At 42.7% G+C, this 16238-nt stretch overlaps 1 protein-coding gene across 1 annotated transcript in view; it reads right to left on the reverse strand.

Annotated features, from left to right (window-relative positions):
• Positions 1–15642, reverse strand: part of rcc2 (regulator of chromosome condensation 2) — a 39976-nt gene extending 24334 nt beyond the window's left edge. The window contains exons 1-3 of the mRNA XM_052039205.1: positions 14879–15642; positions 4572–4665; positions 1563–1706 (exon numbers count right to left, since the gene is read on the reverse strand). Of these exons, the coding sequence (XP_051895165.1) occupies positions 1563–1706; positions 4572–4665; positions 14879–15040 (400 nt within the window). The 5' untranslated portion in view covers positions 15041–15642. The remainder of the gene's footprint in view (positions 1–1562; positions 1707–4571; positions 4666–14878) is intronic.
• Positions 15643–16238: the final 596 nt, after the last annotated feature.

Below are 16238 nucleotides of genomic sequence, written 5' to 3' on the forward strand. Positions count from 1 at the left end.
ATGGGCAGGAAAGGATGGAGGTAGAGACAGAGACCGGAAGGTGACATCTTCCCCTCCCTACCCCTTTCTGCAGGGACCAATCTCTTTGTGAGAGCCTGGTTTGCACATCCCTCCCCACCAACCTCCACCCCCTCCCACACCATCGACAGGCACTTTCCTCTGCAACTATAGGAGGTGCAATATCTGTACCTACACCTCCTCCCTCATCACTATCCAGGGACTTAGAGCCCTTGCAGGTGAGGAAGAAATTCACATACACCTCATCCAGCCTTGTCTATTGCATTCGGTGTTCATAACGTGGCCTTATCTACATTGGCAAGACCAAGCGTAGACCAGGTGACCACTTTGTTGAGCACCTGTACCTTTAGGGGTCAAGGCCTCCCTATACATTTGGCCCCCAAACCACTCAGCTTATTTTTTTAAAAGTTCCTTAAAACTCAGCCTTTTCATCATCTATTTTTACGTTACCACATATAGATTGAAGCACTATGTTCTCTGATAATGCCTGGGAACATCGAAGACACCAAATACATGGAAGTAGTTGTTTTGTTGAAGTAGGGCCTGAAGGTGTTGTGTGTCAGCCAGCCAGATGTGATGGTGAACAACTAAACCAAATGGATGCCAGTTCCAAATCACATGCAGCACAAACAACAACTGGCCAATCTGTATTCATGACTTGAAGAATGTACAGCACAATTATAACAAAGTATTATGCAATAATCAGCTAATGAAATGAGTGCAAAAATAGGTAAAATTCAGACTAGTAAGAGAGCGAGGTAAATCCTTTTGATAACAATGTGGAAAGAGAACACAAGAACAGACATGAGGAAGATGGTGGTGTTTGTACACCAACCTTCAAAGGTGGCAGGAGAGGTTAGTAAAAGAATTAATAAAGCACATGTGGTCCTGCATTCTATGACCATACAGCACAAAAGCAAACTAAGGCAAATCGTTACACACCACTAACTGATCACAGTTGGAATACTATACAATTCTGGATGGCACACTTTGAGAGGAAAACTTTGCAGAAGGTACAGAAGTTTACTAGAATATTTCCAGGAAAGGACTACATTCCTGAGTAGACCAGAGAGGATGCAGTTGTTCTCCTGGGAGTGGAGGTGGTTATGAAATTATGAAGGATTTAGACAGCAAAAATGTTTCCAACAGCTTAAAGATCAATAATCAGGGAACAGATTTAAAGCAATTAGCAAGGATTTTTTTTAAACAAAATGCAACAAGTAGATAGAGTTGGGAATGAACAGTGATATTCAGATTCTATAAAACTAGACTGCACAACCAGATAGAAGCAAAAACAGTTCAGAGAAAGGCATGAGGAAGAAACAAACTCCCCAGTTTTCTTCCTGCTCTCTGCACTGTAATAGTGAAAATCACCCTAAGGTTTTTTTTAAAATATCAAGCTGGAAGCATAGAATCAAACCTATATGCAAAATTGATAAGCAAAGTTCTGCCAGTAACTGGCTATTAAGCCAACCTAACCATTAAAAACTGAAAGCCAGAGTGCACAATGCTGTCAAACTCTTGTTCAGTTTCCAGCCACTCACCCCAGCTCCAGATCTTTCCTTCTGTAGTAATGATGAGATTGTGAGCAGCACAGGATCCTGATGACACTGTCCGCACACGTATTCCTGAAAGGCAGCCATAGCGATTTGGGCCCCACAGATTCTGTCCCAGGTTGCGATATGCAGCTGAAAGAATTAAGAGATTGATAAATTATTGGCAAGTCATTGCAGAAAACGAGATAATAAAATTACGTAACTGCCTGGCTGGCATTCCATTACTTCCTTATCACAACACAAAATTGCTGGCACTATTCAGTAATTAACAGACTTATGTAAACTCTTCAAGGTCAGTTTAATATTATCAAAACTTATTGCTATTGACTTATTCAGTTAATGTAAGCTACAGGTAAAAGTAATACAGCTGAACCACTACTAAATGCCAAATGGGAGGGCATTTTCATTTATTACCCCTGGTAGCAGTTAATATATACTTTCAACTTAAATTATCCATAGAATAAAAAACACAGCTTGAATTCACTTTTAAACAGAATTCTGTCCTAGAGTACACAGGTAAAATGCAAATACACTGTGAAAGTGGCCCACCTTTCTCCATCTTTTAACCAATTTTTTGGGGGTACCTATAGGGCTAACAGCAAGTTGGACTCTGGACACTAGACTAGCTACATGGCTGACAGCAAGACAGGCCTCTCAGCATTTTCCCTCAAACACTGCTTAAGGCCACATCATGACTTGTACAAAAAAATATTATACACGGGTCTAATATTAAAAGTCGACTTGGTTACTCAATAGTTTGATAGTAATTAAGATATCATGCAGATTAGGAAGGTCAAATTTGATTTCTTAACTATGTTTGCTTTACCCATATCCAATCAGCAGTGGGTTGGAAGGGGAAGTAGAAGGTGAGAGCAGGGAGAGGTTGGAATGCATCTTTATGTATTAGAAATGGGACCAATTGCCCAGGAGTCAGAGTTCAGATTGCAAGTTAATAATTCTGCATTAGAGTATATGGTGCTACCCACATACCCATACTTTAGTACACAAATTACACAACTGGAAGTCACTAATTTGATGGAGTACTTAAATGCATGGATGTTAACTGTTATGGACAAGGATAAGACTAGAGCTTGGGGAAAGTGCTAAATTTGGAGGGTGGGGGGGGGGAAGAGAAGGGTAATTACAAAAGTATTGGGCAGGAGCTGGGGAGAGTAGATTGGGAGAGACTATTATTGGGCATCTGACATGTGGAAGTTGTTTAAAAGGTCAGCTGGTTAGAATTCAGGACCAACACATTCCTGTGAGGAAGACCGACAAGGATGGAAAGGTTTTGAAACCTTGGATCTCAAGAGATGTTGCAAATTTAGTTAAAAAGAAAAAGAAAGCATTCGTTAAGATTTAGGAAGCTAAAACTGGACAGGGCTTTTGAACATAAAGGTAGTAGGAGAGTACTTGAACAGGGAATTACGACTAAAAATGGGCCAGAAAACTTCTTCAGCGAGTAGGATTAAAGAGAAGCCCAAGGCATTTTATACATACATTAAAAACAAAAGGGTAACGAGGGAGTGTAGAACCACTCAAGGACAAAAGGAGGGAATTTATACCAAAAGCCAGAAGAAGTCTGTGAGGTACTATATTTTCATCAGTATTCACCTAGAAGGACAGGGAGGATAGTTAGATCAGGAAGGGGTATGCTGATATTCTAGAGCATATTGATATCAAGGTGGTGGTGATGTTGGGGCACTTGTAGACCATTAAGTTGAACATCCCCAGGGCCTGATGGAATCTATCCCAGCTTATTGAGAGAGGCAAGAGGAGATTGCTGGGGCCTTGACAGAGATCTTTGTATCCTCTCTAGACACAGGCAAGGTTCCAGAGGACTGGGAATAGCCCATGTTGTTCCTTTGTTTAAGAAGGGCTTTAGAGACAAACCAGGAAAATACAGGCCAGTGAGTCAGCTGGAAATGTGGGCAGAGAAATGGAAGATGGAGTTTAATCTGCACAAGTGTGAGGTATTGCACTTTGGGGAGGTCAGATTTAATAGGAAAGTATACATTAAATGGCAGGACCCTTAGGAGCATTGATGTAGAGGGATCTTGGGGTACAAGCCTGTAGCTCCCTGAAAGTGGTAACACAAGTAGACAGGGTGGTAAAGGCAGTACACTTGCATTCCTCAGTCAGGGTGTAGAGTATAAAAGCCAGGAAGTCACGTTATAGCTGTATAAAACCTTGATTAGTCCACATTTGGAGTATTATGTGCAGTCCTGGTCACTGCATTACAGAAGACATGTGGAGGCTTTGCAGAGGGTGCAGAAAAGGTTTACCAGGATGGTGGCTGGTTTAGACAGGTTAGACAAACTTGGATTGATTTCTCTGGAGTGTGGAAGGCTGAGGGGCAACCCGATAGAAGTATATAAAATTATGAGAGGCATAGAGAGGTTTGATAGAGTCTTTTTCCACAGGATGGAAATGTCACATACTAGAGGGCATAATTTTAAGGTGGGGGGGGGGGGTGGTAGTTTAAAGGAAATTTACATAGCAGGTTACACAGGGAGACTGGTAGGCACCTGGAATGCTCTGCCAGGGGAGATGGTGGAAGCAAATACAATAGCAAGGTTTAAGAGGCCAGTTAGACAGGCATGTGAATAGGCAGGGAATTGAGAAAAATAGACCACTTGCAGGCAGATGTGCAGTTTAAACTGGCATTATGGTTGACACAGACATAGCGAGCTGAAGAACCTGTTCTTGTGCTGTACTGTTCTATGGTGAAAACACTCATTTTTAAGATGCTGTGCTTTTAAAAAGAAATGCACATCACAGTGATGAAATGTAATGATGCAACACCCTGATCGGATAAGACCACAATTGTGCAGCAAGGTAACTTGCACACAAGCATCTGTGCTGGAACTGTTGAGCAGAAGAGTTCCCAAGATGTTTTGTCATGCCGAGTTGCAATTTCATTCAATAATATTTGGGAGTAACTCAAGATCAGAAAGGCATGGGCAAGACTGCATCCCAGGAAGCAGCAGGGCCTACCTTGTTGCTTGGGAACTTCTTTACGACCAATCAGGTCCCAGTTTGTGGCTCCACAGATAAGAAGCTGACCTTTGTGCTTGGATCCTTCGAGTTTCTGTGAGAAAGCATTGAAAACAAAAGAGAAACATTCAGTTTACAAGATTTCACAAGCCAGTCACAGAGATAAGTTGCAGGGATACAGAAGCAGGTTGCACTACATCCCTCAGGTTTTAGTGATTAGATAATGTTAGGTTTCAATAATAAAGACTGCGTATGGAGAGCACATGATGCATATAGATGCAACAACTCTGACAAAGACAGTTTTACCAAAGGCTCATTTGGTACCTCCTCCAGAACCTAAAAATACCCAGAAGAGCAAAGTTGCATTTATACAGCACGGTACACATAAACAGAGCATTATTTATACAGCAAAAACATGGCCTCAAGCTGTTTCTTTGCTGTCACCAAAAAAAAACCGACATTGAGCCACACAAGGAAGTAGCATGGCAGGCGATTAACTTTGCAGTTAAAGTATACTTAGAGGAAAGAGCTTCGAGAGGTAATTCTAAAGTTTCAGGCCTTGCCAGCTGAATAGGTAGAGCCACCTCTGTGCAGTAACTCTTATAATGATGCTTGAAAAGCCAGATTGAGCACAGGCCTGGAGGAATTCACAGAGACGAGTAAGAATATAAAAGCCATGAAGACTATGGAAAATAGGGAAAGCATATTAAACACAACCAGGAGCCAATACAGGCCAGTGAGCACAGGGATGGTGAGCAAAGATTTGGTATGAGTTGGAGGATGTGAGCAGCAGAATTTGACGACCTCAAGTTTAAGGGAAGAATGTTGAAGGTCACCCAGAAAAGTTTAAGATTGGAGGTTAGATTAGGGTTTCAGCAAAAGATTCAGGGGAAAGGATGGGTGACATTACAGGAGGTGAAAATAGGCATTTGCTGGGATGCCACGGCATGTGGACCAGAACTTCTCAAAAGGTCAAACACCACTTCAAAGCTGCAACCAGTCAAATTTTGCCTCAGAAAGCTACAAGGGGAATGGATGAAGTCAGTAGCTAGGAAATGGGGCTTATGGCAGGGTCTGAGGGCAACGTCTTTGGTCGTTACGTGTTAAGTTGGAGGAAAACTGTGTTCAGAAAAGCAGGCAATTTAGAAATATTAGAGGCAGTGAGAAGTAGTGCCCGGGGGAAAGCTAGGTTCCATCTACAAACAGGATAGATTCTGGAGGAGCAGAAGCCTTCAGATGCAATGCTGCAGTAACAGGCAGTTCCAACCAGTTCAATGTCAATGCAGAGACATTGGAGGAGGATAGTGTGCAAAGCTGTTATCAGTTCAAGATTGGGGGTGGGGGGGGAGGCTGCAGGAAGTTAGGTGTCACTGCTAAGTCGCTTCAGTACTGTGGCAAGTGTGAAAACTTAATTAAGGGAGTCCTCCAGGAAAGAAACATATTTGACATGACAACTTGCAAAGGCAACTACATATGGTATATAATTTACAAGAACAAAATGTCAAAGATTTTGAGGGAAACTACCTGCAGATTTGAAGGAGAGGAGAAAAAATACCCGAGGAGAGAGAACCAATTCAGCTAATGTGGGACCAAGGAAGGGAAGATTGAGGTGGCAGGAAGGGGTCAGTAGCTTATCAGCATAGAGTTAAGGAAGGTTTCAAGGGCATGAGCGGAAAAAGATAAAGTCAGAGAAAGATGCAAATTCAGGACCAAGGCCAGGACAAAAATCTTTTGAGGAAGTTTGGTCTGTCACGATAAGGGAAATGAATGAAGTAACAGAGGCAGCCAATGGACCAGTATCTACATTAATGATCAAGACCAAGCTCCTCTCACTTCCTGACAGAGGTGTGGTGGAGCCAGGAAGAGGTTTTCTTATTTAGTTTTCCGTTCCAGGATGGTCCTGATGATACCCAGTCTTATTTCACTGCTGTCCTCATTCCAACTTTCACTATATCGGCAGACAGTCTGTCTAACATCCAAGAGCAGATGAGCAGAAAACTTCCTCCAATTAAACACTGTTAAAACCTCTCAAACTTACCAAGCCATCGACTCCATCCCCTTCTTGACAGAGCTCCTAAATTGAACCAGACTCTCCAGAGTGGAAATCCATGCCATTGCCAAGACCACCAATTTGCACCTCCATTTGACATTGCCAAACTCTGATCTTGCCTCAACTCCTCTGCTGCCAAAAATCTTCATGTGTCACTTCTGCTCGACTATTATAATTCCTGCACCCCTGGTTCTGCAGTCTGCAAATCTCTGCTGCCCACATTCTAAACTTGTACCAAGTCCTGTTTCCCTTCACCCTTCTGCTTTCTAACCCACAATGGCTCTGAATTAAGTAAAATTTAAAAAATTCTCTTTCTTATTTTCAAATCTCTCCATGGTCTCATCAGCACCCCCATCTTCATAATCTCCTCTCGTTTCAATCCTGAGATACATGGACCCCTTGAGTTCTGGACTCACTTATCTGAGTTTAGTCACACCACCACTGGCAGACATACCTTCATTTACCAAGGACCTAAAATCTGGTATTGCCTCCTAAAACATTTTGCCCAGCCACCCTCCTTATGTGGTCATTGAAGCCTACCCCCCGACTACATTTTTGTAATTTATCCTGATATCTCCTTGCATAGTTTGTTTACAATTTTTCTTTGATAATGTTGCCATCACATCAAACATGCAACTTAAACGAAAGTTATCATTTTATTTAAACTAGGGCCCCAATAATGGTTTGCATTGCCCAGCCAGATCTGGTTAAATCAGCTGCATGCCACAGCATTTCAAAACTACATCCTTAGCACATGCAAGTGGAGATGCACCCCAAAAGTTGCATTTGAGCACATGGTTGGGTAGATCAACAACTGCAAGAAACCTACAAGGTGAGAAGATTAGCATCTGAATACGAGAGTTGCAATTTCACCAAGGTAGGCATAGAAACAGGGATGCAGGGGGAAAAGCAAGATGCAAGCAAAGACTATTAAAAGGAAGGGATTAAAGGAGGGGAGAGAGAGTGAGAGCGAGAGAGATTGAATATAGAATTACAAAGAACTTAAGAAACAGACCACTAAACATGCTAGTGTTTATATTCCAAAAATCTTCTCCCTCACAGCACTACTACAGATAGCACAGAAAACAACTTTATACTGGAAATCTGAGACAAGAACTGCCAAAAGGTCTGTTCTGAAATTGCAGGGTGGGTGGGGGGGGGGGGGGGGGGGGGGGGGGGGGAGAGAAGGGATGTGGGGGTGCACCTGTATGTCTTTTTATGAACAGGCCAGAAATTTAAGTCACACCATGAAGCTGCTGCTATTTGAGAGAATTCAAAATGAACAATGCACATACCATTGTAGCACTGTATACTGACCAAACTTGGGGATTAAAATATAACAAATTGAAATTAATTACATTAGCATGCTTTAAAAGAAAAATTGCCATGAGAACCTTCCCAAGCCTCCTGCTTACAACTTCACTTGCATGCCAAAACCCATAACATTCACTTCTTTCTAAACATCTTCCAAAAGATAAATATTTTAAACTTTTTTTTTGTTGAAGTTATGTTCACTTCATTTCCAACAACTGTAACGTGATGAATGACGAGTCTAATTTGTTCTGACTAAACCACACAGGCAAGTCTTAAACCTATCCAAAAGTGGTGTAGATGACCTTGGAGTGAACATGTTGAACAGGGATCTATACTTTACATTTAAAGCATTTTCAATGTTCACGTCACCAGCTTCTAACATTGTGACCCACACCGTTAGCCATTCTACTGTGGGGAATGCAACTATTCATCCAAATAGAAGTCTTTGACAGGTCTTTCCATCTCCTGCAGGCTTCCAAGACCAGTTACTCTAAATTATGCTATCAGATTTAAAATATTCTGGCCCAAAAAAAATCCTATACCAAATTGGTTCTTTTATAAACTATCACAGTGGAAGGGAATTTGTTGCCAAGTTTCAACCACATTTAAAAAAACAAATGACTGCAGTAATGCTTGACATGATGGAATTACACTGTTCAACATTAATACACATGTAGAATGAAAACATCACCTACATTTAAAAAGACGTTAATTTAGTTATTCCTTTTCCAAAGCCAGCTTTTGAACAATGACTGCTAACATGTGTTTGGAGAACATACCTTATCAGAAACTACTCAATATTTGCAAATACAGTTCTTCATTAGATGTATAAAAGCTTAATAGTCATCTTAATGGACTGATGACTTGGAGATACAAATTCAAATTCTCCATGGTAAGTCAGGAATTTAAAATACCAGTGACAGCAAATCTACACCAACATAATTACTGTTCAATTGCTCTCCAAAATGGCCACACAAGTCATTCAAGAGTAATTTGGAAACAGCAATTAACAGATTTAGTTACATACAGTTTGTGAATGCATGAAAGAAAAAAATGATTAAATTACTTGATGACAACAAACAGGCTGACATTTCAAGTTTATGAGGGGAGGGGGGTGGTAGAGGTATTGGATTGAAGCAGCAGTACAATATCACTGGTCAGTTTGTAATCCAAAGAGCAGAATTGTAAAAGCTGAGTGAGAGTGACTGTTCTTGATGTCAAGGCAGTATGGGACCTAATGTGGCATCAAGGTCACATCAAAGTCAATGGGTAAAGCGAAAGCACTCCAGTAGCTGGAATCCTGCCTCACACAATTGCTGTGGTGCAGGGGGTCAATCATCCCAGGTTCAGAACATCATTGCAGGAACTCCTCAGGGAGATGTCCTAGACCCAACTAGGGTCCCTGGAAAGAGGGGTCACAGTCTCATGTTACAGGTCAAAGAACACAGGGCTCAAATGAGGACAGATGATGGCCCAGATCATTTGCTACCAGATGGCTGCAGCTGCTAAGTTGCTGAATACCAAGGAGATAGAGAAAAGACATCAAGTATTTGGGGGAGGGGGGGGGTGTTTGGCAGGGTGAAGACCAAGGAAGCATATGGTTTGAGATACATGATCAGCTATGATCACATTGAATAGCAGAGCTCCAGGGGAGGAATGCCAACTCCTCCTCCCATGTATATCGAATATACATACACTCTACACCTAGCTGTGTGCTGCATCAACTCTCAAGCCTAACACTATCCAGCATAAGGCAGCCCAATTGATTGGCACCCCATCTACCACTCTAAATATTCATCCTTTCCAACACAGTTTCTGCAATGTCTACCATTTATGAAATGCATTAGTTATTCACCCAGGCATTTCCAACAGCACCTCCCAAACCACTGACTTCTACTACCAAAAGTGGCAGCAGGTACACTCCAGTTACTCTCCAAGGCAGCCTGACTTGGAAACATAATGCTGGTTCTTCATTGCTGGGTCGAATTTCTGACACTTCCTCCTCAACAGCACTGTGGGGGAACAAGGGCCAGCAGTTCAAGAGAAGGTGGTGATGTGCAGCTGTCAAGGGCAATTAAGGAGACATTAAATGCTGGCCTTACCAGCATTGGCCTGATCACCAAAATGAATTTTTAAAAGTCAAGCTGGTGGCTTGATAGAGTTTTCTGGGGAAAGGTTCCCCCATCGATAACCTGCTATCTGATGGTTTGGAAGCTGGCTCACCAGGTGATGTTTGCTGTTCTCCCTTTCAACTTACTGGGGGCCCTGGTTCCTGCACTCTTTTTTACACTGAGCAGGGTCTCATTACCTATGATGATTAAACTGGGAAATTCATTATAATACAGCATAACATCTGACAAATGACTAAAATTGGGTTGGTATTAGTATGAACAACATCCAATAGTACAGAAAATCTTCTATATTCCTGGGCCTACTAGATTGTTGGAGTTTTACTGTACACTGATACCGATCAATGTGCATTATTTAACGTTAGGCAAAGTACATGTTGCCATAAATTGACCCCAGTTGCAGTACATGGTGATGCATGATGTGCCCAAGCCCTTGAATGGCTCAAATTCCTTAACCCACTGAAAACTGGATACAGAAAAGCTAGGCTATTTCTGCCAATGAAACTTCTTCCAGTACTTCTGGAATCAACAATACTTCCAAGACCCTACCTTGGGATGACCCATAAAATCTAACAAAGACCAATCCCTTCATAACTGATTGCCCACAGGAGGAAAATTGCACCACAGTTCCACAAAACCTCTACAAAATGATACTGGTCTGTACCTGTGGATCCCAAATTGAGGATATAAAATTACTTCTACAATTTAAAAGTTCACATAAGGCACATGTACACATGGATGGCACAGCAAGTTAATTCTGTTGCCTCATAGTTCCAGGGAGCCCAGATTGATCCTGACCTCAGGTACATGTAAAGTTTACATTTCTTCATGTAGCTGATGGGCTGAATGGTCTCCTCCTGTGTCCTAACAAACAAGCTGCCTTGGTTGTGGGGGCTGCATTTCCCAGGAACCCCCAGGTCAGCTCAAATGCTTAAAAGCAATCTGTTGAAGTCACCAGCAGGCAAGCAGGACTGGTAAAGGTTGGGAACCACTGCTCTACACCAAAAGCTCCAGGTCCCCAGGTGCAAACCTGTTCCCCAAACTGCAGCACAACCAAGGACAGTCAGCCTCGAATCTTCAGCACAAATCTCTCCCCAACCACATACAAAGACTCCACATTGCTACAAGCCAAGAGTTCACTCCTACCCTGTTCAAACCAGTTTAATCACACAGCACTTCAAAAACAATAAATTCAAGGAACATCTGCAAAAGTACTAAGAATCCAAAATTGCTATGATTTCCAAGATGCAACGCAAAAGGCAGGTTTGAGTACAGAAGGCTTATAACAGAAAAAACATCAGTGGAAGAAACTGATAAGAGGCAGCTTTAAATAAAACTACAATTTTTGACGGCTGAACTATCAGCAACTTAAATAGAATCACGTTGAAGGTCATTGCTACAAAGATCCATTCATTTTGCTTACTTCAGAGGAACAGGGCCTTCTGTTATGTTGGGCCACATTTAAGTATATACCTAACAATACAAGACACAGAAAAACCACATGCACATTTGTTCATAGAGCCCTCCTGCAGGCAATTAGGCTGATAGTTGAATATCCTACTGATGCTCACCCAAAGATTTTATTGAAAGTTCACCACTTTTGAAACTTCTGCATAATGTAAGGCCTTAGCAAAGTATGCCCTCTAATTAACATGACACAAACAGCAATTTTGCCCATGGATTCCATGCCAGATCAATCCTATCAGTTTCCCCCCTCCCTCTCCTGATTTTACTTGATCTTTGCAAGTTATTCTTCCTCATGTGTCCACCAACACTCCTTTGTTTTGATACTAGGGATAATTTATAGTAGCCAATTACCAGTATCTCTTTACGATGTGGGAGGAAACTGGAATACCTCATGGAAGCCTACAGACACAGGCAAAACATATCAACTCCATACAGACAACACCCAAGATCAGGACCAAAAATATAGTCAGAGCTATACAACATGGAAAACAGACCCTTTGAACCAACTCATCCATGCTGACCTATTTGCCTAACTGAGCTCGTTCCATTTGCCAGCGTTTGGCCCATGTCCTTCTAAACCATTCCTATCCACATACCAGTCCAAATATATTTTGAATGTTGTAATTGTACCCACCTCTACCACTTCCTCTGGCAGCTCATTCCATATACACACTCTTGTGAGAAACAGTTACCCCTCCAGTTCCTTCTAAATCTAGTTTTCAACTCCCCTACCCTAGGGAAAAGACAGTGACTATTCATCTTGTGCCCCTGATGATCTTATAAACTTCTGCAAGGCCTCAGCCGCCTATGCAGCACTAACTGCTGCACCATTGTGCCACCCTAAAGCAGTCAACCATTTTGCATGAAATTTCAGAGCCACAGGAGCTCAGTAGTACAGGGTAGGACATGGGCACTCAGTGCATTTTCATGGCTGAGATGGAGAGACTTTTGGACATTTGGAGAGAATATGCTGATGGGGCAGTGATGGAAAAGTGAAACCAAGATGCAAGATCTGCTGTAATATTATTAAATGGCAGGCAAGTCTCAGCTGAAGTGGGAAGGAGGCACGAGTCTGCACTTAGCACACCTGCGTTTTATTATGCCCTTTTGCAAATTCACAAAAATTTTAAAAAAGTACAGAGGTACCCATTTTGTTTCATGCACTGCACCTTTATTAAATACAGAAATGAAATCCAGAATTATCTGAAATTATTTTCAGCAAATTTCCTCCTTTTACACACGTGTCATGACTGAAGAATGGCTTTCCATCATAGCTCCACCAGAAGCACAAGGAGCTGCTTCTTCCGGCTTCTCAGACAACAGATCCAGAGTTTCAGGACGTAAACACTCAAGATTTAAGTGTCCAAGACAAAAAAAATTACATCTCTTTCACCCTTCTCCCCCAACCCAACTCCCTGCTCAAATTCAATGCAAGAGGAACCCTGCACACTACGGCAAATGCTGCTGTTTCGGACCACATTAAGTCTATGGTTCCTAACAAAAAAAGATTCTCAACACGCAAATTATAAACTGGAAGGATGCAAATTCTCTAATGATGAACCAATGTGCCCGTTTTGTCAGCTGTGACGCAGGTCATCAACCCAAAATGTTGTCTGGTTCTCTCTCAACAGACGTTGCCCGACTGGCAACGTATTTCCAGTATGCGTTTTGTTTTCCTGTCTGATGCGCGTTTCTAAGCTTTCCTCCACTCCGGCTTGATGCTGCTAATTGGCATCCTAACACACCCTAATTCCTCCCCCAACCTATACTTAACCTAAACACAGAAATTCCCATTCGGGTGACGCCCACTCAATTACACGGCTCCAAAACTGGCCCTCCACACCATCACCCACCTTCTCTTCCTCCCTTCGAGCTGACATCAAAACGCATTAACAAATACAAACCCAAGTTCAATACTCGCGCTGGTGTTTCGATTTCTTTCAATAGCACCCAAAATTCTTGTTTGAAACAAAATTGAGTGTCTGCATGTATGAGATGCACATTAAACACTCACCCCGTGCAATATGACTAAATACGTATTATGATTAACATTGCCAGTAAAAGTTCTGACTCAGAGTCGCCAGCGGAAAATACGACCCATCTTCTCACACTACGCAACACAACGACAGTCTCACTGTGAGTACTGACGTTCAACCTTCTCTCTCCCCTCCTGATTTGCAGCATGCAAGCTTTCACCTCCGGTTGCAGCACAGAGCTGCCCGGGACTCTCCGGTGATTGACAGGCGAGGGTCGCGCATGCGCACGCCCCCATCTCCCGCACCGGGGAAATGGCGGGAAATTAGAGCAGCGGAAACGGACAAAAAAATATATATTTTTTAATATGGGAAAAGTTAATATTAACCATCTCTAACGACTTCGGGCAAAATACAATAAAGGTAAACGCACAAAAAGACAAATAAGTTGCAAAGACGGAGTTTAAAGAAAAACCCAGACAATGTTAAGGAAACATGAAAGTTTTAATAAAAATAAAATGGGAGTGGATTTGTGCAAATAAAAGCGGAGGGGATTTAATTAAACAGCGGGGAAAGTGCGGTGGTCGGGGTTGCCCCCCACCACCACCCCGGCCGGCGTGCGGCCTAGTCAGGCGAGAAGCCCAAGCCTCGGGCCGGCCGACATCCGGCGCCTTCTCCCGCCCGTGGAAGAGCCCGCAGCCCTCCGGGAGCGGGCTGGAAGAGCAGCGGGTTACGAGTCGGGCCGCCTTGTTGTCCGCCTCTCGCCGTCCACCACCACCACCGCCCCCCCCCCCACCCTTTCCCTTCCCTTCCCCGGCCTCGGGCGTCTCTTTGTCTGGAGGTGCGCGGGGCCGGGCGGCGGAGCGCAAACAACCCGGCCGCAACCCATCAGCAAAATAATAAAAAGAAAGAATAAATCATCCAAATCAAAATAAAACCACCATCGCGCCGCTTCTCCCCCGACTCCGGACAACCGATCGAGTCGGAACGGCAGCCGGCTCGGAGCCTCCCATTAAACAGTCCTCCCCGAACCCCCATCCCCGGGCTCGGCCCGGACCTCAAAACTTCCACCAAATCCCCCGAAAATTAAAACAAATCCTCCCCTCAACAACCAACACATTTCGCACAAAAGTCGCCTTTGTTGCTCCGGGAGAAAATATTTTTTTTTAAAAAGTTGCTTCTCCTTCCCTCTCCCCTCACACTTTAAACTTTTATACTTTAAATTTAAAAATAAAACTCTTCCCCTCCACCCTATAACGACTTTGAGGGGAGTTTTAAAGGGGCTATTTTAAGTCAGGGGTGGCGAGAATTTTATTTTAAACTAGTTACTTCCCCCCCAGCCCGAGCGGCCCGCCGAGCCCCGGGCTTGCTTACTATTTTCTCCTTGGTCTCCTCGGGCTCGTTGACGGTCTGCAGGGCCGGCTTGCCCATCTTCTTGCCCGAGTTCTCCAGTTCCAGCTCCTCTTCATCGCTGAAGTCCCTTTCCCTTTTCCTTCCACCTTTTATTTTCTTCTTCTCCACCTTCTTGCGAGGCATCTTGTCTCAGGCAGCAACAACAACAACAAACAAAAAAAAATCCCCAATTCTTTTTTCCCCCCTTTGAACAAAAAAAATTCGTTTCTTGAGTGCTTTTTTTTTAAAAAGCAAATTCAGCTCTTTCTCTAGGTGATTAAATATCCACCAACTTGATTGAAAGTCGCAAAATATAATTCTTTTTTTTGTTTTCTTTTTCTCTCTGCCGGGTTTTAAATCCAAAGATTTGTCTCCTTTTTTCCCTCAGACTCTGCCTTTTTATTGATCTGAACAATAGATCTCTGTGTCTGAAAAAAAACCACGTGGACCCGCCTCACATCTGTCTGCCTCTTTTATATATATTTTTTCTAAATAATTAAAGCATCAAACTTCCGCCTTTTCTTCCTCTCTCCAAACCCTGCACCAAAGTGCCTTGTTTCTTTTTTCTCTTTGCCCCGTTCGCAGATCAACTTTAAGTACCTGGATTCGTTTAATTGGGAAGAAATGATGGTGTTGTTGCAAATGTGTTATGGGGGAGGGAGACTGGGTTATTTTCTGTAGGTTTTTTTTATATTCCAGCCCACCCGCCGTTAGGTTAAAATGTAAATCTGCCCCTGAGTCTGTGACATGATGTGACAGCCCTCTATTCACAATCAGTCATGGACACACAACTCAGGAAGGAAAACCAGCTTTTACAAAAGAAATCCCGAAAGCTCCTCAGACATTGACATCTGCTGGCTGGGAGAGGACCTTTTAAACTCCGTCTTATGATAGTTAATTCAGAGTGAAAAGTTACTTTTATCTCAGTGGAAAGGTCAGAATTTTGCACTTCTGATGAAAGATTATGGCCCTGAATTTGAACTCTTGTGTTTCTGTATACAAATACCCCGAGAGTATTTCCAGCATTTTCTGCTTTAACTTCAGATTTCTAACATCTTCCTTTTATTTTTTTTGCTGATTTTTACATGACATTGGTGATTATGATGCATTGGAAAACTGGGTCAGGGGAAGAGCATATTCAACTTAGGTTGCAGAGCTTGCAATCAGAACTTCTGAATGAAGTGGATATCAGCAGGATATCTTTTGGCACTTCCTGACTGTAGTAGCTTGCATTAAATAGTACTTTTTAAATATAAAAATATTTCCGATGGACTTCCCAGCTAGGCAAAAGGGAAACAAATGCCAAACCAGGAAGGCAGAGATTAGGAGGAGAGACTTGGGC

This window comes from Pristis pectinata, chromosome 26 (genome assembly GCF_009764475.1).
Source record: "Pristis pectinata isolate sPriPec2 chromosome 26, sPriPec2.1.pri, whole genome shotgun sequence".
Lineage (NCBI taxonomy): Eukaryota > Metazoa > Chordata > Chondrichthyes > Rhinopristiformes > Pristidae > Pristis > Pristis pectinata.